At 40.6% G+C, this 23,364-nt stretch overlaps 1 protein-coding gene across 7 annotated transcripts in view; it reads right to left on the bottom strand.

The window, feature by feature from the left end:
* msi (RNA-binding protein musashi) overlaps nt 1–23,364 on the bottom strand; it is a 111,534-nt gene that overhangs the window by 39,214 nt on the left and 48,956 nt on the right. The window contains exon 1 of one of the 7 annotated variants that reach the window (XM_076540294.1): nt 13,338–14,192. The exons of 5 other annotated variants lie outside the window; for them this stretch is intronic. Coding sequence is in view for 1 of the 2 variants with exons in the window: in XM_076540292.1 (XP_076396407.1) it covers nt 13,338–13,369 (32 nt within the window). In the remaining variant the exon portion in view is untranslated. Of the gene's footprint in view, nt 1–13,337; nt 14,193–23,364 lie in introns of those variants that run through there. One more of the 7 variants, XM_076540292.1, reaches the window with a different exon arrangement.

The following is a 23,364-nucleotide window of genomic DNA, read 5'->3' as shown; positions in this document are numbered from 1 at the left end:
AGCTTCGTTTGTATGATAACGTAGCAAAACGGTACGAGTTTAAACCGAAAGAACGGTCAACCTCGCTGAAAAGTTAACGATAAACGCTTTTCAACTCGCGGTCACGGATTATACGAAATCGTATTAAACCGATTACCTAAGCCTCCGAGTAAACCGATGCTTTCTAAACGTCGCTTCGCCGTCATAATTCAGTAAATGTTCACGCTCGATCATCGCTTTTTCTCCTTGCGAAACTTTCGGTTGCTTCGTGTACGAATATCAAGTCTATCGAAGACCATTTTCAGTATCTCTTGCGTTTATAATTTTGTGTGTAATAATAATTTATATGGTGCATATGTGACGCATCTATAATTCAGACTTGACACAATTACAGTTCACATATGACACACTTATGGTTCACATATGATGCACCTACGGTTCATATGTGACGTGCTGACAGTTCATATGTGACGCACCTATGATACATATGTGACGCATCTATAATTCATACGCATCTACAGTTCACATATGACGCACCTATGGTTCACATATGATGCATCTACGGTTCATATGTGACGCAATGACAGTTCATATGTGACGCATCTATAGTTCAGATCTGACGTACTTACAGTTCACATATGACACACCTATGGTTCACATATGGTGCACCTACGGTTCATATGTGACGCACTGATAGTTCATGTGTGACGCACCTATGGTACATATGTGACGTAGCTATAGTTCAGACCTGACACACCTACAGTTCACATATGACGCACCTATGATTCACGTATGATGCACCTACGGTTCATATGTGACGCACTGACAGTTCATATGTGACGCATCTATGGTGCATATGTGACGCATCTATAGCTCAGACCTGACACTCCTTCAGTTCACATATGACACACCTATGGTTCACATATGGTGCACCTACGGTTCATATGTGACGTGCTGATAGTTCATATGTGACGCACCTATGGTGCATATGTGACGCATCTATAGTTCAGACCTGACACACCTACAGTTCACATATGACGCACCTATGATTCACGTATGATGCACCTACGATTCATATGTGACGCACTGACAGTTCATATGTGACGCATTTATGGTGCATATGTAATGTATCTATAGTTCAGACTCGACGCACCTACAGTTCACATATGACACACCTATGGTTCATATTTGACGCACTGACAGTTCATATGTGACGCACCTATGATGCATATGTGACGCATCTATAGTTCAGACCTGATGCACTTACAGTTCACATATGACACACCTATGGTTCACACATGATGCACCTACGGTTCATATGTAACGCACTGACAGTTCATATGTGACGCACCTATGATGCATACGTGACGCATCTATAGTTCAGACCTGACGTACTTACAGTTCACATATGATGCACCAATAGTTTACATGTGACGCATTTATAGTTCAGACCTGACGCACCTGTGGCTCATATATGACGCACCTGTGACGCACCTATAGTTCAGACCCGACGCACTTATAGTTCACATATGACGCACCTATGGTTCATATGTGACGCACCTGTAGTTCAGACCCGACGCACCTATGGTTCATATGTGACGCAATTATGGTTCACATATGACGCACCTATAGTTCAGACCTGACGTACCTATGGTTCATATGTGACGCACCTATGGTTCACATATGACACACCTGCAGTTTAGACTCGACGTACCTACAGTTCACATATGACGCACCTATGGTACATATGTGACGCATTCATAGTTCAGACCTGACGTACCTATGGTTCAGTAATAATTTTGCATGACTTAAGACAATTTTCCGTGTTATAAAAGTGAAATTCCAACGCGAATTAATGGTCCTAATTTGATGGGCAGGTAGATGTAGAAGTTATGCAGCTATTCGTAGAAGTTTGTACTAATTTGTTTAAGGTGAAGATACACAGATCGAAGTAGGAAATTTCCAGGAGTTTACTTTAACAACGTGCATTACTCTAATTTGATACGCGAGAGTAACGCGTGTATAACATTCGTGACGAATTCGCGTTCCAAATTGTCGGTGAACGTCGCGCCAGAATCGCGTGAATCTCTTCTCGCTTTGAAAGAAAGGGTTTCGCGAAAAGCGTCTCGCGTTCACCCAGTTTCGATGCTCGATTGCAGGTAGAGACGCAAATGGTCGTGACACGGTTAACAAAGAGAGAGGGCGGGAAAAAAAAAGGCTCTAAAAAGCATTACTTTAAGCTTTCGAGGAAGTTTCATCGAAATCCATCAAGCACGATGAAATAGCTGGCGTTTTTTCGAGTCAAAAAGCGTGGGCTTTTTCGACGACTCTCGTATCAAACGTCGACGCTTTTTGTGACCGTGATTTTCGACGATGAAAAGACGCGTATCGAAATGTCGATACCGGAAAGAAGACCTCGGTCGGGAGCGACGCTTACGTATAATCGATCGTGCGAGCGATTTAGCCGCGGATAATACGTATCGTTTCGGATCGAGAGGTAATTGGTGGTTATAATCGGCGATAAATTAACCCTCTAATATAGGCGACTCACGCTCGCCACTGCATTCAATGTAACTTGAAATATTTCCAACGGTACTATGAATTAAGGTGTTGAAACTGCTGGGCAATAATAGAATGTCTTTTCGAGTGAAAATATTCGCGGATAATTATTCTTCAAAAATAATCGAAGTTATGCTATTCTCTTTATAATATTGGGTCACATTCGTGATGTACTTATGGTTCATATGTGACGCACCTATCGGTTCATGTGTGACACACTTATGATTCGTGTGGGATGCACTGATAGTTCATATGTGACGCAATTACGGTTCGTGTGGGACGCACTGATAGTTCATATGTGACGCACTTACGGTTCGTGTGGGATGCATAGACAGTTCATATGTGATACACATACGGTTCATATGTGACGCAACTATAGTTCACATATGACGCGCCTACGATTCATATGTGACCCACCGACAGTTCATATATGACGCAACTACAGTTCACATATGACGCATCTATGGTTCATAAGTGACGCATTTACGATTCTTGTGGGACGCACTGATAGTTCACATGTGACGCACTTACAGTTCGTGTAGGATGCATAGACAGTTCATATGTGCTACACATGCGGTTCATATGTGACGCAACTATAGTTCACATATGACGCACCTACGATTCATACGCGACACATCTATGGTTCTTATATGACGCAACTACAGTTCACATATGACAGAACAATGGTTCATATGTGACGCACCTATGGTTCGTATATGACGCAAATGCAATTCACATATGATGGACCTACGGATTTTATGTGATGCACTGACTGTTCATATATGACGCACCTATGGTTCACATGTGACGCAGTTACAATTCACATATGACGCACCTACGGTTCATATGTGACACAACCACAGTTCAGATCTGACGCACCTACGGTTCATATGTGACGCATCTATGGTTCATATATGACGTAGCTACAGTTCAGACATGACGCAACTACAGTTCACTTATGACGCACCTATAGTTCACATATGACACATCTATAGTTCAAACCTGACACACATGCAGTTCACATATGACGCACCTATGGTCCATATGTAATGCATCTATAATTCAGACCTGACGCACCTACGGTTCATATGTGACGCATCTATGGCTCATATATGACGCAGCTACAGTTCACATATGACGCAACTACAGTTCACATATGACGCACCTATGGTCCATATGTAATGCATCTATAATTCAGACCTGACGCACATGCAGTTCACATATGACGCACCTATGGTCCATATGTAATGCATCTATAATTCAAACCTGACGCACATGCAGTTCACATATGACGCACCTATGGTCCATATGTAATGCATCTATAGTTCAGACCTGACGCATTTACAGTTCACATATGACGCACCAGTCTTGTGCTTTCATTATAACTGAAGCTTTTTAAGTTTCATTACTCTTCACATGATAGCAATAATTATTTGTGTATGACACAACTATAGAAGATTGTAAAATAAGAAGTAATTCCTTTGCACTCCTTTTACGAACTGCTTCAAGTCAGTTAATTCTCGAAAAGAATTCGGACCTAGCTACGTTACCAGCGTTGCGTCAGCCTGAGTGATGAGTTCGATTCGACGGAGATATCCGAGACAGCGTTCTTAAATCGCATCGACACGCCATTTACATCGAGCAGATAAATCTTGACGTTGCAACACCGTAAGAACTTTTCATTTCCTCGAAAGAATTCTTGGAAAGTCGCAAACTTTAGCAAAGATTATTTTCTGCCGGTGGACTACTTTCACGATCATTGCGCGGAGAGCCACGAAATTGATCGTAACTCCTGTTCTAAACGGCAACATCGGTACTTTCGCCGCGATCTTTGCCAACGAGACCGTGAAAAAGCCAGGCCGGTGCCAAAAAACCGAGGAAATCGATGAGGCTGACCGTAGAAGCGCCGTGACACGATCAAATCGTTAGCGGACCCAGCGGTTCACGGAATCGCGATCCTCGTTATTCACCGCAAAGCCGTGCGCGGTTAAATTCAGGTCGGGAAATTAATTTCCGACCAAGGTTGCTTTATTTTCGATTCAAAATTTGGCGCAAACGCGTCGTAAACAGAGCAAACGGTAATTCCTAAGAAAAATGTCCACTTTCTGTAGCTACGAATCGGAGAAATCGAACAGAACGGTGCTTCGACCGTAAAAAAGAAAAGTCGTCTCGGTCGAATGGACGACTGAGGCCACGAAGACAAAGACCGCCATCCGTCACAATTCGCGATTTCCCGATATCCATCCGTTTAGATCCTACGATTTACGAATCCCGATAACGCGCGAATTACGAGCGAGAGCGGATAATTCCAAGTTTTATCGATCCTTTGCGGGGAAAACTGGGGTGCTTTTTTACTCTGCTACGTCTTTGGATGAAACACAGCTCAGATACAACAAAAAATTTGCTCTATATGAGCCGTTCAGTGCACTCCATTTTTTGAAAAATATTAAATTATTATAAACAGAAAAAGTTATGACTACACCAAATGCTTTAACACTTAAATTTAAGACGTTTCAAAAAATGAAGTTAATCAATGTGTGCACTGACGGCTCATATATCAAGTATAATCAAAGTACATTAAGGTGGTTCTAACAGCTAAGTCTACTAAAAATATGGTTCATTTATTTTGAAAAAATTAAAAGCAATGCCAATGAGAAAATATAGATTCATTGTATTAAAACTGACAATTCAGCAATTTTACTGAGCAATATGTAAAAATAATAATAATTCAGCAATTTTACTGAACGATTCGTAATTTGAAAATACAAATTTATTTTAATTAAAGCAATGTATAGTACATTAAGGTGGTTCTAACAACTAACTCTACTAAAAATATGGTTAATTTATTTTGAAAAAATTAAAAGCAATGCCAATGAGAAAATATAGATTCATTGTATTAAAACTGACAATTCAGCAATTTTACTGATCAATACGTAATTTGAAAATACAAATTTATTTTAATTAAAGCAATGTATAGTACATTAAGGTGGTTCTGACAGCTAAGTCTACTAAAAATATGGTTCATTTATTTTGAGAAAATTAAAAGCAATGTCAATAAGAAAATATAGATTCATTGTATTAAAACTGACAATTCAGCAATTTTACTGAGCAATTCGTAATTTGAAAATACAAATTTATTTTAATTAAAGCAATGTATAGTACATTAAGGTGGTTCCAACAGCTAACTCTACTAAAAATATGGTTCATTTATTTTGAAAAAATTAAAAGCAATGCCAATGAGAAAATATAGATTCATTACATTAAAACTGACAATTCAGCAATTTTACTGATCAATACGTAATTTGAAAATACAAATTTATTTTAACTAAAGCAATGTATAGTACATTAAGGTGGTTCCAACAGCTAACTCTACTAAAAATATGGTTCATTTATTTTGAGAAAATTAAAAGCAATGCCAATGAGAAAATATAGATTCATTGTATTAAAACTGACAATTCAGCAATTTTACTGAGCAATACGTAAAAATAATAATAATTCAGCAATTTTACTGAACAATTCGTAATTTGAAAATACAAATTTATTTTAATTAAAGCAATGTATAGTACATTAAGGTGGTTCCAACAGCTAACTCTACTAAAAATATGGTTAATTTATTTTGAAAAAATTAAAAGCAATGCCAATGAGAAAATATAGATTCATTGTATTAAAACTGACAATTCAGCAATTTTACTGAGCAATACGTAAAAATAATAATAATTCAGCAATTTTACTGAACAATTCGTAATTTGAAAATACAAATTTATTTTAATTAAAGCAATGTATAGTACATTAAGGTGGTTCTAACAGCTAAGTCTACTAAAAATATGCTTCATTTATTTTGAAAAAATTAAAAGCAATGCCAATGAGAAAATATAGATTCATTACATTAAAACTGACAATTCAGCAATTTTACTGAGCAATACGTAAAAATAATAATAATTCAACAATTTTACTGAGCAATACGTAAAAATAATAATAATTCAGCAATTTTACTGAACGATTCGTAATTTGAAAATACAAATTTATTTTAACTAAAGTACAGTCATGAACTTTGTAACCGGTTCATGTAACTGCGTTTCTGAAAGTTCGCGTCAGTATATTTAGAAGCAGTAATTGCAGCAGTTAAAACGTGGCAATACCGCAGTATCCGAAATAATGTTAAGGGTTATTTTCTGGGAGCAAAGGTTTGCACCCTGGAAATTCTAGGGAGCGGACGTTGATGTACCGTTTTGCGATCGTGCCAAATGGTGGACACACCCGGTAGAGCGGGGGTACCGTCGCGGAGAGAGGGAAGTTCCGAGTCGGAGGTTGTAGATCAGAAGAGAATTACGGGAGTAAAGAAAGGACGGCGGACCAGACGGAAGGATAGAAAAGGGAGGCAGAGGGAAGGGGGTTGGCAGAGAAGCCAGACGAGAGAGAAAGAACCTGACAGTTCCACCACGTGCATCGACCGAGGTCTTTGTCACTGGATACCACGGTGGTCGATTTTCTCCGAGTTCGTTGGCTACTTTTTGCGCCGCTGTATTCGAAAGCCTCGATCTATGATCTGGATCCTAAGCACTTGATTCGAAACGCATATGAACCACAGAATAATTCAGGAAATCACAAGATTTTGAAAATATTCGATTATTGACTCAGTCAGTAGGAAAAGCACTGTTTAACATTCGTGAAGTGTCTAAAAGACTATGAGCTAGGTTCAGAATTTTATTCAAGCCGGAGGTGTTAAATGTAGACTCACGAATCTCCTTCATTAGAACACTCGAAAGAACTCGATCTCCAAAAGCCTCGCAAAGATTAGCGAATCTCCAAATGCAAGACACCAGAGAACTCGAAAAAAAAGGCATAAGAGCAATAATCGAAGCAAGAATTTTCCGATATTTATCTGGTGAACCGTGAGGGTGGAAGTGAACAACAAATGACATCTCGAGCGCCTCGACAGCTCGATCCTCCACAGGCAAATAATCGAGCAGTTGATAGCCGTTTTACCTAAAAGCCGATGACCGACGTTTATCGACGCAACGTTGGATAACACCGTGCCGATTACCGCCATATTCGCTGATCGAAGAAAACGTGGCTCGATATCCTCTGGCGATGTCGCTTCTACGGGAGAGCAAAACCAATTTCGTACTTCTCGGTGACCGGTCGATCCATCGTCCAAACTAATTACGAGCCCTGCTATCCACCGGGAAACAAACGTTCGCTCGTTGTTCCGCGCGTTTATCACGCGGTTCGAAATCGGTCGAAAACGGGGAAGTTAAAAATGCTCTGCTTGGGATCTTTCGGGACTTGCGTGTATAATGTACTTGTTTTCTGGAAGCAGAATCTATCAAGCTCTAGTTGAACGCAAAAAGTTGAGAGATTAAATCAAAGAATAGAAAACCAAGTCAAAAGACATGCATATGTGACAAGCATATGTGACAACCATGTGTGATGCACCTACAGTTCACATATGATGTATCTATGGTTCATGTATCATATATCTATAGTTCAGATCTGATGTACCTACAGTTTACATATGACGCACCTATACTTTACATGTGACGCACCTATTATTCATATGTGATGCACATATGCTTCAGACCTGACGTACCTACAGTTCACATATGATGCACCTATGGTTTATATGTGACGCACCCATAGTTGAAATCTGACGCACCTACAGTTCATACCTGACGCACCTACAGTTCACATATGACGCACTTATGGTTCATATGTGACGCACCTGTAGTTCAAACCTGACGCACCTATGGTTCATATGTGACGCACCTATGGTTCACATATGACGCACTTATAGTTCAGACCTGACGCACCTATGGTTTATATGTGACGCACCTATGGTTCACATATGACGCATCTATAGTTCAGACCTGACGCACCTATGGTTCATATGTGACGCACCTATGGTTCACATATGACGCATGTATAGTTCAAACTTGACGCATCTATAGTTCGCATATGACGCACTTATAGTTTATATGTGACGCACCTGTAGTTCAGACCTGACGCACCTATGGTTCATATGTGACGCACCCATGGTTCACATATGACGCATGTATAGTTCAAACTTGACGCACCTATAGTTCACACATGACGCACCTATGGTTCACATATGACGCACCTGCAGTTTAGACTTGACGCACCTATAGTTCTCATATGACGCACCTATGGTTCATATGTGACGCACTTATAGTTCAGACCTGACGCACCTATGGTTCATATGTGACGCACCCATGGTTCACATATGACGCATGTATAGTTCAAACTTGACGCACCTATAGTTCACATATGACGCACTTATGGTTCATATGTGACGCATCTATAGTTCAGACCTGACGTACCTATGGTTCATATGTGACGCACCTATGGTTCACATATGACGCACCTGCAGTTTAGACTTGACGCACCTATAGTTCACATATGACGCACTTATGGTTCATATGTGACGCACCTGTAGTTCAAACCTGACTCACCTATGGTTCATATGTGACGCACCTATGGTTCACATATGACGCATCTATAGTTCAGACCTGACGCACCTATGGTTTACATGCGACGCACCTATGGTTCACATATGACGCACCTACAGTTCATACCTGACGCACCTATGGTTCATATGTGACGCACCTATGGTTCACATATGACGCATGTATAGTTCAAACTTGACGCACCTATAGTTCGCATATGACGCACTTATAGTTTATATGTGACGCACCTGTAGTTCAGACCTGACGCACCTATGGTTCATATGTGACGCACCCATGGTTCACATATGACGCATGTATAGTTCAAACTTGACGCACCTATAGTTCACATATGACGCACCTATGGTTCACATATGACGCACCTGCAGTTTAGACTTGACGCACCTATAGTTCTCATATGACGCACCTATGGTCCATATGTGACGCACTTATAGTTCAGACCTGACGCACCTATGGTTCATATGTGACGCACCTATGGTTCACATATGACGCATGTATAGTTCAAACTTGACGCACCTATAGTTCACATGACGCACTTATGGTTCATATGTGACGCATCTATAGTTCAGACCTGACGTACCTATGGTTCACATATGACGCACCTATGGTTCACATATGACGCACCTGCAGTTTAGACTTGACGCACCTACAGTTCACATATGACGCACTTATGGTTGATATGTGACGCACCTGTAGTTCAAACCTGACGCACCTATGGTTCATATGTGACGCACCTATGGTTCACATATGACGCACCTATAGTTCAGACCTGACGCACCTATGGTTCATATGTGACGCACCTATGGTTCACATATGTTGCATCTGCAGTTCAGTCGTGACGCACCTGTAGTTTAGACTCGATGAAGCTAATATGAATCGAAACGTTACATGTGTTTTTGCAGGAATGGTTGTGACTTGATAAAAAGCGTGGCTTTCAATTAAAAGTTTGGTCTGAGCAAAGGTCTGCTCGATTCCTTTCTGTTTCTTTCGGGCGAATTAAAAGTTTTCGACCTGCCGGGGTGGTCCTCGAATAAATTCGCTACTATTGAACGTCCGGTGTTTCGCGAAAGGAATAAACAGGAATCGAACGATAGAAGAGAGATAAATTTCCACGAACTTCATTTTTACGTTGCGGTCTTGCGGGAAAAAGAGAAACGCGACTAGAATCGAAAGGACGAACAATGACCAACTCTCGGTTTTACGCGTTCTCGGTACGCGAGAATGGGAGAGGCTAGTAGGAGCATTTGGATTCCGGTCGAGCTTCCTTCGAATACGATTTTGTAGTGGATGTTGTACTAACACCTTGTAGTGTAATCGTTGGGAGCTTTAACTTGTGATGAGACTTGTGATATGTAGGACATTCTTGCTATTAATTATTTGATGTTTTAGTTAACGTGTTATTGCTTCTAACGTGTTATGACTTCTGAATTTTAAATCCTTCTGAATTTCAAATCCTTGCACTATGATTTATATTTGCACCTTGTACAATTGTCAGGTGTGTCAGAACTAAAATTTCACAGAATATCAAAGCAAAATATTAAAACAAAGAAATGTGAACTTGATATCAATTCTTAAATATGCAAATTATAGGGTATACAGCCGCTGAGTTACCAGTAGAGTTACAAAATCGCCCTGATATTCTTTCCTTCAATCAGTCGACCATTTCTCTGCGAAATTTTTCGCGACAATTTATGTACCTGTACTTTGCACGGTTATTAACTTCGAATTATTCACTCGGACGGTTCAATAAACCGATAAAACCGAGTTCTTTAAGGCGACTTGATCTTCGAGAACCTTTTATTTATATACTTGGAACATAGAGACAATTGTCTTGGTCCGTTGAAAGAAACGCGACCCCATCAGGTGCGTCAAAACTAATCATAACTAAAGTAAGACTTGTCTTATAATTTATTTGTTAGATACGTTTGTTAAACTGTTCACAGTTTTAGTATTAAGAGGATGTAAATTGAAATTGATGTTGAGACACGGAGTATTTTATGTGTGGCAATTATTGAATATATAAATTGGGCCTGAAGTACAAGTAGAGTATGCAGGTTGAGTATACTTGTTGACTAGAACAAGTTGACTTGAGTATTTGACTCGAACTTCGAAAGGAAGGTTAATATTAAGACAAGAAGTATTTTATATTCAGCTATGGCTACACAAATTGAATCTAAAGAAGTTGAATATACAAGTTGAGTAATACAAGTTGAGTAGTACAAATTGAGTAGTAAAAGTTGAGTAGTAGAAGTTGAGTATACAAGTTGAATAGTACAAGTTGAGTAGTACAAATTGAGTATTAGAAGTTGAATAATACAAGTTGAGTAGTACAAGTAAAGTATACAAGTTGACTCGACTATTTGACTCAAACTTCAAAATGAAAGTTAATATTAAGACAAGAAGTATTTTATATTCAGTGATTATTGACTACTCAAACTGAACCTAAACTACAAGTAGAGTATGCAGGTTGAATATACTTGTTGAGTAGAACAAGCTGACTTGAGTATTTGACTCGAACTCTAAAATGAAGGTTAATATTAAGACAAGATGTATTTTATATTCAGTGATGGCTACACAAATTGAATCTAAACAAGTTGAATATACAAGTTGAGTAATACAAGTTAAGTAGTAGCAGTTAAATAGTACAAATTGAGTAATATAAGTTGAGTAGTAGAGGTTGAGTATACAAGTTGAGTAATACAAATTGAGTAGTAGAAGTTGAGGATGTAAGTTGAGTAGTACAAGTTGAGTAGTAGAGGTTCAGTATACAAGTTGAGTAGTACAAGTTGAATAGTACAAGTTGAGTAGTACAAATTGAGTACTAGAAGTCGAATAATACAAGTTGAGTAGTACAAATTGAATACTAGAAGTTGAATAATACAAGTTGAGTAGTAGAAGTAAAGTATACAAGTTGACTTGACTATTTGACTCAAACTTCAAAATGAAGCTTAATATTAAGGCAAGTATTTTATATTCAGCCAGTATTGGCTACACAAATTGAACCTAAACAACAAGTTGAGTGCACGAGTAGTACAAGTTGAGTAGTAGCAGTTGAATAGTACAAGTTGAGTAGTAGAAGTTGAGTAATACAAGTTGAGTAGTATAAGTTGAGTAATACAAGTTGAGTATATAAATTGAGTAATACAAGTAGAGTATATAAATTGAGTATACAAGTAGACTTAACTCTTTGCCTCAAACCCCAAATTACAATCTCCTAAAATTGAAATCCAATCGATCCCAAAACCTCATCAAAACGGGTCAACGAAGAAAATGGCGACACCGAACAAGAAAAAATTGTAACCTAACGAAACAAGTATCTGCAGGCAACATAGTCGTGAACAAACGAGCCAACGAAGCAGTATCGTTTGTATCGAGGTTTAATTACGGTGCGCTTAAAACCCGCGTTCGTAAATTATCCTCGTTTCTCCGATAAAACCGCCACCGTTCAGAAACACGTGATACGCACAGATTCAATTGCATTCACCGTTGACGTCACCGCGGCACAAAGCACCGAGCAACATTTTCGTCGTCGAAATCATCGTGTCGACAATACGTCGTAAAATAAAAGAGTAACCTCGCGGAATTACATTTCGCGCGAAATAAAAGAAACACAGTTCGAAAGCACTCGGAGGTCGTTGGTTCCGCGATCTCGGAACAGTCGTTTGTTTTTCCCGTAGCAACCGCGTTGACAAGGGAAACTATTCTCGATTTTCAGCGGAGACAGCATGGCGTCGTAGCGCGAACTTTTCCGTCAACTTCGAAATCGGCAGCCATTCTCGTTTGCGCGCGATTGATTTCTCTGAAACCAGCCAACAAGCAAGCTCGCTCGCAAGCAAGGGCTCTGCGCGATCCTCGTAGGTACACACGCGCGTACCTACACGTTTGCACGCGGCGGGGCACCGAAAGAGACGGAAGGGACGACGGGAGAAGGAGACAAAGGGGAAAAGGACAAAGCGTCGACGCGTTCGAAGTTCGGGCGTACCTATCCCGTAGAAACATGCGTCCCTCTCTTCCCTTTCCCTTTCCGTTGCTCGGCGTGCACACCGTGCGTTCCGTCTCTTTCTTATCGTAAAATGCGCGCAACTCGCACACGCGCGCGTCAGTTGCACGCGTTTTTCCCCCGACCGGTTTTCTACGCCGAATAAAGCAAAAATCAAATACGCAGCCCGAGCGAAGCGATTTTCGAGCATGACAGGCACATCGAAAAGAAACGATCCAACACGGATTAACGCAGGACGTACAGGAAGATGCAGGACGTTACATTCGCTAAAAAGCCGAAATCGTCGAACGACCGCGAAACAAAAGGGACTCGCTTACCCTACTGCCGGGAAGGTCGTGTATGGGAACATTCTCGCTTCCAGGACCGCTTTTCTTTCTCCTTGTCTCACCTTCGATCGAGGTCACAGGTTAAACGAACCACGCACAGTCACACAAGTTCAAGGTCGAGTATCCTGTCGAAAAGGACCGATCGCCGAGATCGGTGCGTTCCGGACAAAGGGCCGGTCCTCGGCGAGCGAAATTATCCTCCGCATACGGCTCTATGACACCGAACGAGAGGAACCGCGAACCGGGAGAAAACGCGAGATACGCGCACCCACTGTTTTCCTTTCGCTCTTTCCCCGACACTTTTCTAGGTTAGTCCAAACAACCGGCTGAACGGTAACGGCGTCGCTGCGCGTCTCTCCAGTCGTCGCGCTTGGCGGTGTGGCAGCTGTGCGCTCGTCGGTCAACGGTGGGGGAAGAGTCTAAGAGGGGATGGACGAGGGGAACGCCGAGAAGAACCGGACCGGAGACAGAGGGGAGAGCAGATTGGCCAAGGGATACGAGTAGGGGTAGGTTAGGTTGGGACACCTGGAGGGAGAAGCGAGCGCACCCCTATGCAAGCGCGGCCGTGGCGCGTACTACGAAACAGGCGCACGCACACGGAGAATGTCTGCTGCTAACGCCACCACCAACGCGCCGGTTCGCGATTCCGCTGCCCTTCGCTAAAACCGAACACGCCTCGTAGTCCGGTCTTTGCAGTGGTGCTCAGCGTAACGCCTCACTGGTCTTCCTATTCTTATCTATCGATAAGACGAATCGAAAAGTGCCTGAGAATCGCGCTTTACAGCCCTTGTACCTCTTCGAGGACCCTCTACGGAAAGGATCTAATTGACGCTCTGTTTTTCTAGACTCCGAGATTCCAGTGGGAATCGCTCTATTTTATGAAAAAATTGATGAACTCTTCTTAAACATCTGTGTCCTTGTAAATCATTAACAACTACCAAATTTATGAACACAAGTTTCTTATTATAAGTTACATAATTTGGTAGAAGGCTCTTCTTGAAGTCTACTGCTCTTGTCTTAATTTTTCATCGAGATGAAGATTTATTTTGTCGCTTGTTTTGTTTTAACTTAATTTTTATTTTCAAACTAAATACACATATGGTAGGTTTAGTCCTGTACATAATACTATAATCCTATACAAAATTGTTAGTGTACAGAATAAATCTCAAAATGTATTGCAATATCGTCGAAAAGTGACCTAACCTAACCTAACTAATTTTACACTCATTTGTAAATAAATGAAAATATATCCGTATTTATCAGAATTATTTAAACTCGTCAAAATATATTTATTCGTAGTATATATGATCTAACCTACCCTAACTAATTTTGCACTCATTAGTAAATACATGAAAATCCCTATTTATCAGAATTATTTAAACTCGTCAAATTTAACCTAACTAACCGTCAAAATAAGGTTTAAATATTCTCAGCGAAGCTAGCCCGGTTATAATCCGAGCAGGTCTTTCTAAAAACGGTAAATCACCACCCAAATCAAAAAATCGCCAGCAAACAGCGCAGTTAATCAATTTAACAAATAATGCAACAGCCCGTGGGCGTACAAATAGCACCGTACATAGGCATTGTAACGGTTATTTGTACATTGCCATTTGTGATCCGTAAATTAAATTCAAAAGCGACCATTGAATTAGCCAGGTCGGTGGCAAGATATAGGGGCGGAGGTTCCGCGTAAAATGTACCCGAAGTTCTCGCTAAGCGCGTTCGCGACAAAAGGGAGGCCGTACCAGGAATGGACCTAAATTGCCGGTGTAATTGCGGTTGCATTTTTCCCGGGTCCTAATCCCCCGTACCGCACGGTTGCCGGCCGAGAATTGCACGGAGGAACGTCAGGAGGGCAGGTCAGGATCGAGACTAGCTGGCCGACCTCCAAATCGTTGGGTAGATTCTGGACGCGCGTGTCTCGACCCAAGGTAAATGTGTCGGCGAGCGGTGCGTTGGGATCGAAACAAAAAGGTGGGTTTTGATATGATCATTCATGGTGGGTATAATGTTTGAGTGTTATGGGAGAGATGGTGGAATTTGTGGTAGTTGTGGAGAGGTGGAGGGAGTTTGGGAGGATGGGAGGTGATGGGAGGATGGTAGAGGAGGTATGGAAGGATGAGAGATCGGTAGAGGAGGTATGGGAGGATGAGAGATCGGTGCAGGAGGTATGGAAGGATGAGAGATCGGTAGAGGAGGTATGGAAGGATGAGAGATCGGCACAGGAGGTATTAGGAGCATGAGAGATCGACACAGGAGGTATTAGGAGCATGAGAGATCGGCACAGGAGGTATAAGAGGACGAGAGATCGGCACAGGAGGCATAGGAGGCACAGGAGGCTCTCTGGAGGACGAGAGATTGGCACAGGAGGCCCTGGACGATGAGAGATCGGCACAGGAGGCCCTGGACGACGAGAGATCGGCTCAGAAGGTATTAGGAGGATGAGAGATCGGCACAGAAGGTATTAGGAGTACAAGAGATCGGCACATGAGGTATAGGAGAACGAGAGATCGGCACAGGAGGCATAGGAGGCACAGGAGGCACAGGAGACTCTCTGGAGGACGAGAGATCGGCTCAGAAGGTATTAGGAGGATGAGAGATCGGCACAGAAGGTATTAGGAGTACAAGAGATCGGCACATGAGGTATAGGAGAACGAGAGATCGGCACAGGAGGCATAGGAGGCACAGGAGGCACAGGAGACTCTCTGGAGGACGAGAGATCGGCACAGAAGGTATTAGGAGGATGAGAGATCGGCACAGAAGGTATTAGGAGGATGAGAGATCGGCACAGAAGGTATTAGGAGGACGAGAGATCGGCACAGGAGGTATAGGAGGACGAGAGATCGGCACAGGAGGTATAGGAGGACGAGAGATCGGCTCAGAAGACATAGAAGGCATAGGAGGCCCTGGAGGACGAGAGATCGGCACAGAAGGTGTTAGAAGAACGAGAGATCGGCACAGGAGCTATTAGAATAATGCGAGATCAGCATAGGAGGCCCTGGAGGACCAGAGATCAGCCCAGTAGGCATAGGAAGTACAGGAGGTCCTAAAAGACGAGAGATCGCCATAGAAACCCTTGTAGTACAAGAGATCGGCACAGAAAAGTACAAGTGCGTCACAGAATAGTGCGTCATCAAACTACAAAGAACGAACTGTCTTCAACGAAATGTCTTCACCAAACCAACAATTATAAAGCACCTATTTATGACAAAGCCTGTAAGTTTTAAGATGGACGATATTAGAAGTTCGAAGAATATGGAGCCTCCCACTGTGTCGAACGTAATTATTCTATAGAAATGCGTTACCGCGTACCCAGATTATTTCGAAGCTCCGTACTCGCGCGGTGCGGATAGATCGAACGAGGGTATTGTTCGCGTCGTTGGTATTTTTCATTTGATTCGCGAGTATCGAAGCCGGCTGAATATTACGAATATCGATACAATCCGGGTATTACGAATACGCGTACTAACCAAGCAATATCTAAATGGTGCGAGTCGCGACTTTAATCTCGCGAAGTAGATGCCATTTCTATTCGGACTCGTTTACTTCTACTAGTATAATTACTTAAACAACTCTTTTGTTCGGTAATACTTTACGCGCTTCGAGTTCGACAAACTTTTATGGATCGTGGGTAGATTTTATTCGTTGAGCTCGATATACTTTTACGAATTGTAGTCTTAGAAAGACTATAGTAAATGGTTATATTCTACAAGGTTGTATTTTACATAGTTACATGGTTACTTGAGCTGTTTGATAAACTTTCGCGGACCGTAGACAAAGACTATTTCATTCTGGAGTTCGATATACTTTTACGAATTTTAAATGGTTTTAAAAAGACTACAAGGTGTCTCAAATTTAGTATAAGTCTCTGAAATGGTAGCTGACGTGATTCTGAATAAGATTTCCCTTTACAAAAATGGGATATGAAGCTTCGTTTTTGAGTTATTAAGGAAAAACGCGGACTAATAAGAGCGCGAGATTGCGCATGCGCAGAGAGCGACAACCTACTGGCTGCGCGCGCATCACCCGCGAGACACCCTGTATACTTACATCTTACATAGTTACACAGTCAATATTTTATATAATTACACAGTTAACATATTACATAATTACGTAGTTAACACATTACATAATTACACAGTTAAATTTCTCATAATTACACAGTGAATATTTTATATAATTACACAGTGAATATCTTACACAGTCGACTGACTCCTCCTCAATTTAAAAAAATAGAAAGTGTCTTCCTACAAACTGACCGCAGCAATTTTCCTAAATTAACAAAAATTAAAAAAAGAAGTCATAGCAGCAGAAGCGAACAATTTCCAGGTGGATCGTCAGGGATAAAACGCAGGAAGTACGTGCTTCCCGGGACTTCCTCGTCCGGGTAACACGAACCTTCGTAGGGAAAGAATGGGGTGAGCGACACTCGTGGTGCTTCTATCGTCGCCGCTTGAAACCTATCTCCTTCGGTTTCTTTCCGTCCCTTCGAACGCACGATTTTATTACGTAAATCGAGTTTGCGTGACGCGACTCGTACACCCGGTTTTCGTGCACCTCCTTCGGGACACGGCGTCGCGAATCAAAGTAACGAGGTGTGCCCTAATCGATTCGCTCTCTAACAAATACCCGAAGGATCCAACTCTCCTGTCGATAAATAAATGACAATTTTTCAGATCTATTCAAATTCAATTTACAGACATTTTAAAAGAAAAATTATTGAGGTGACTGGACAGTTCGCGACGATAAATGAACAATTTTTCCGACCTATCTAAATTCAATTTGAAGACGTCTTTAACCCCTTGGTTTACAACTATGAGTCAGACTTGTGTCACAGTTCAAATGTGACAAAATTAAATTATTTGAAGATTGAGTTTTGAGTATGATACTAGTTTGTATAATTAAAGATAGCTAAATACAAGATGTACCTAATGCATCAATGTTCTTTATTGATTATAACACTGCAGTAATGATTAGACAGCTCTGACTGACGTGCGCGAAAAACTAGTACGTTAAAGAGTTAAGGAAAAATTGTTGAGGTGATTGAAGAGTTGATGACGATAAATAAACGAGAATTTTTGTAAATTCAATTTGAAGATGTTTTTAACTAAAAATTGTTAAGATGACTGAAGAGTTGACGAGGATAAATAAACATGAATTTTTATAAATTCAATTTAAAGACGTTTTTAACCAAAAATTGTTAAGATGACTGAAGAGTTGACGAGGATAAATAAACATGAATTTTTATAAATTCAATTTGAAGATGTTTTTAACTAAAAATTGTTAAGGTGACTGGACAGTTGACGACATTAAATAAACTACAATTTTTTCCGACCTATCCAAATTCAATTTGAAGACGTCTTTAACCAAGAATGATTAAGATGTCTGGACAGTTCATGACGATAAATAAACATGAATTTTTGTAAATTCAATTTGAAGACCTTTTTGACCAAGAATGGTTAAAGTGACTGGAGAGTTGGCGACGTTAAATAAACTACAATTTTTTCCGACCTATCCAAATTCAATTTGAAGACGTCTTTAACCAAGACTGGTTAAGATGTCTGGACAGTTCATGACGATAAATAAACATGAATTTTTGTAAATTCAATTTGAAGACGTTTAAAACCAAAAATTGTTAAAGTGACTGAAGAGTTGACGAGGATAAATAAACGACAATTTTTTGCCACCTATCCAAATTCATTTTAAAGACGTCTTTAACCAAGAATGAATAAGATGTCTGGACAGTTGACAACGATAAATAAACGAGAATTTTTGTAAATTCAATTTGAAGACATCTTTAAGCAAAAATTGTTAAGGTGACTGGATAGTTCGCGACGATAAATAAACGACAGTTTTTGCGACATATCCAAATTCATTTTAAAGACGTCTTTAACAAAAAATGAATAAGATGTCTGGACAGTTGACAACGATAAATAAACGAGAATTTTTGTAAATTCAATTTGAAGACATCTTTAAGCAAAAATGTTTGAGGTGACTGTATACTTGTCGACGATAAATAACCCCGAATTTTTCTAAATCGAATTCGAAGTTCAACCGAAAATGTAAGGAGAAAAGAAAGATTGTCCCTATCGACTCGCTCCTAATCGAACGGCACGGCGAATGAATAATTCAAGCTCGCTAATTAACTCCGGCGATATTCCCTTACGACATTAATAGACAGGCGAGCGTACCCGGAACAGCACGTGCCAGGCAAACCGTGAATATTATAATTTGAAGTGGCGCGTTACGACAACGAGATCGTCGCGTCGATACTCCGGCCAATTAACGCCTCTCTTTTCTTGTTTCCTTTCGACGGTCGTTACATCGCGCGAAAAACCGAGCGGAGCCCATTATTGTGATAAACGACAGTGAAAATAAAGAAATCTTAATTATCGAAAGAGTTAACGGCGGAACTTAAAGAGCGAGAAAGTCGTGGAGTTTCTTCGGTCGAATGAGCAACGAAACGATTAACCGTTCGCGAATTCTAAGCGCGACCCGTTTAAATATCACGGAAATTGAAGCTATAAATTGTGCGCTGCTATAAATTGCGCGGACACGTCGAATGAAAGGTTTTTTTAGTTCGAAGGTGGCCCAATTTCCTTAGGAACTCGCGCATGAAACACGACACAGGATTATGAGACCACCTCGTAAAAGGAGAATATCGCGTTGCATCTTGTACGACTTTCGACGCGTGATGGACCGTAGACCTGCTTTAGACTCGAAACCTCCGGGAATAGAAAGAAAAAGGCATTGTGCGCGATACAATCACCAGGCATCTTGAGAAAAAATATCGAGAAAGACCGTATACGATTACGCCGCGTTTTTGTGCTGCTATCAAAGGCTCTGCCCTTGAGCGGATAGCAAAAAAATTTCAACCCTCTAGTAAAAGCTGCAATTTTGTTTTTTTTTTGCTGAAAAATTCTCTCATACATGGTGGAGCTTGCTTCAAAATTTCTGAACGAAATTAAATAGCAAAATTGACAAAGAACCAGAATTTGAATTTCTTCTTTTACTACCCCTTATAGGATTCAAACCTGGTATCTTAAAATTTCAAGAGTTGTATCAAATTTGGTTTTTCTTTGCGATAAAAAAGTCTGAAAAATTCTCTCATACATGGTGGAGCTTGCTTCAAAATTTCTGAACGAAATTAAATAGCAAAATTGACAAAGAACCAGAATTTGAATTTCTTCTTTTACTACCCTCATAGGATTCAAACCTGGTATCTTAAAATTTCAAGAGTTGTATCAAATTAGGTTCTTTTTTGCGATAAAAAAGTCTGAAAAATTCTCTCATACATGGTGGAGCTTGCTTCAAAATTTCTGAACGAAATTAAATAGGAAAATTGACAAAGAACCAGAATTTGAATTTCTTCTTTTACTACCCTCATAGGATTCAAACCTGGTATCTTAAAATTTCAAGAGTTGTATCAAATTAGGTTTTTCTTTTTGCTGAAAAATTCTCTCATATATGGTGGGGCTTGCTTCAAAATTTCTGAACGAAATTAAATAGGAAAAATTATCAAACAACCAGAATTTGAATTTCTTCTTTTACTACCCCTTATAGGACTGAAACATGTTATCTTAAAATTTCAAGAGTTGTATCAAATTAGGCGAATTTTCCGTAAACTCAAGGTTCGTTCCGCGAGTCCCATAACGGTAACAATCGTGGAAAGTGCAATTACGCTCCCAACTTAATCCGCGTTATCGCCGGAAGGCGTCAGAAAAAGGAAACCGAAATACTTTGTTTGCATTTGCTGTCACGAATTTAATTCTAATACAAAAACCATTGCCTCAAGGAATCAAAAACCTTGTCTTTGCATATCAATCCGTTATCAATCCTAGAATTGTAAGTGTAAAATTACAACAAAATTCAAAAAGAAATAATCGGAAATGCAGAAAACGGTATCGGAGAGAATAATTTGCAGCGGGAGAACAACGTAAAAAGGGGAAAAACGGAAAGTCTTGATTCCGTCGGCATTCGACGCATAAATGGGTTAAGCATGAGGCCGAAGGAAGTGGATGAAGCGTAGGGTTGGGTCGTAAGTAGTAAAGTACGGCTTGTGTCTGGCGCGCCGTGCCAGCCGGTGCACGTCGTGACGAGAATGCGTGCGAGAAAACGATTTCTATCTCCACGTTTCGCCATTTACCCTCTAACGTAGACTTTAGATAAGCTTTTAAGTTTTTAACCTTACTAAATTTCATTTTTAGTAATTTTTTGCTTGTTCAAGTCTTTGGATCTTCAAACTTAATGTTGAGTTTAATAGCAGCAGTTCTTGAATTAATTTAAAAAAAATTTTATGTTTGTTCAGGGAGAAAAATTTGTGGTTGTACAAGTCTTTCGATCTTCAAACTTACTGTCAAGTTTAATAGCAGCAAAGTTGTTGAATTAATTTAAAAAAAAATGTATGTTCATTGAGGAAGAAAAATTTGTGGATGTACAAGTCTTTGAATCTTCAAACTTATTGTTAATTTTAATGGTCATCAAATAGCAACAGGGGTAAAGTTTTTGAAGGAGTAATTTAAACAAAATTTGATGTTAATTCAGGACGAAATTCCACATGTGCAAACATACATAGTCAAATGAAAACAACTATGACAGCAAAATTAATACTTATACTTTAAATGATCAGAGCAATCAGCTATGTTCAATCATCAGAATTCATCAGGTTGGATAAATAACTGGCATCACATGTGTGAGCACTAACAGCTTCAGATATCACATGTGTGGACATTAATAGCTTCAGATATCACATATTGTGTGGACACTAACAGCTCCACATATGTTCACATGTTATGTGAACCCTCCAGCTCCAGATATCACATGTGTGGACACTAACAGCTCCACATATGTTCACATGTTATGTGAACCCTCCAGATATCACATGTTGTGTGGACACTAACAGCTCCACATATGTTCACATGTTATGTGAACCCTCCAGATATCACATGTGTGGATACTAACAGCTCCACATATGTTCACATGTTATGTGAACCCTCCAGATATCACATGTTGTGTGGACACTAACAGCTCCACATATGTTCACATGTTATGTGAACCCTCCAGATATCACATGTGTGGATACTAACAGCTCCACATATGTTCACATGTTATGTGAACCCTCCAGATATCAAATGTTGTGTGGACACTAACAGCTCCACATATGTTCACATGTTATATGAACCCTCCAGCTCCAGATATCACATGTGTGGATACTAACAGCTCCACATATGTTCACATGTCACGTGAACCCTCCAGCTGCAGCTATCACACGTCAAATTCGTACCAGTTTAAATTCCTGAATCTCAAACTGTCTCTCAAACTCAAGTGTTCTCGAAATGTAAAAATTCTTGAAAGGCCCTCGCCAAACTGCATCTGCTCTTAATTGTGCTCTCACGGTCTCGCATTCTCGCAAAATCCGTTCCGCGTTCCATAGTCCGCAGAAATCCGAAAAATCCCCGAAATCCAGACTCCTGAACTCGTAAATTTCAACGGAAAATACGCTCTGGGGCATTGGATGCTAAACGTTGGGTATTCGCACCTAATATTCTGGCTTTTACGTCGTTGGGGTTCGTCTCCATAAATAAGCCGGGATCGAATGACGGAAGAATCGCATAGGTGGATGTAAGAAGGCGGATAGGCGGTGTCGACCCCGGATATCCTGGCAGGTATATCGCGCGACGAGATCGTTACCAAAACCCTGTCGTACCATCGACTCCAGCCTCGTTTCGAGCTTGATACCGTATCGATTCGAGAAGGCATAGAGACGTAGAAACGGGGGGTGGAGAAAAAGGGGGTTCGAAAGACGGTTCGAGAGAGACAGGTTATCGGGGCAAGGGAGGAAATAGGCATAGAAGAAAGAATAGGCCGAGCAAAGGAAAAGGAGATAGAGAGAGAGAAAAGGTAGCATTCTCCTCGCACGACAAAAGTACGGGTCTTCGTTACCCTTATCGGACACCGGAACCAGTATCGACAGCCTCGGGGTCATTCCGATCGGAGTCGAGGTCTCGAAGTCTCGAAA

The sequence above is a fragment of the Megachile rotundata genome, chromosome 15 (genome assembly GCF_050947335.1).
Source record: "Megachile rotundata isolate GNS110a chromosome 15, iyMegRotu1, whole genome shotgun sequence".
In the NCBI taxonomy this organism is placed as follows: Eukaryota; Metazoa; Arthropoda; class Insecta; order Hymenoptera; family Megachilidae; genus Megachile; species Megachile rotundata.
The sequence above is the reverse complement of the archived record's forward strand: the minus strand, read 5'-3'. Positions and strand labels throughout refer to the sequence as shown.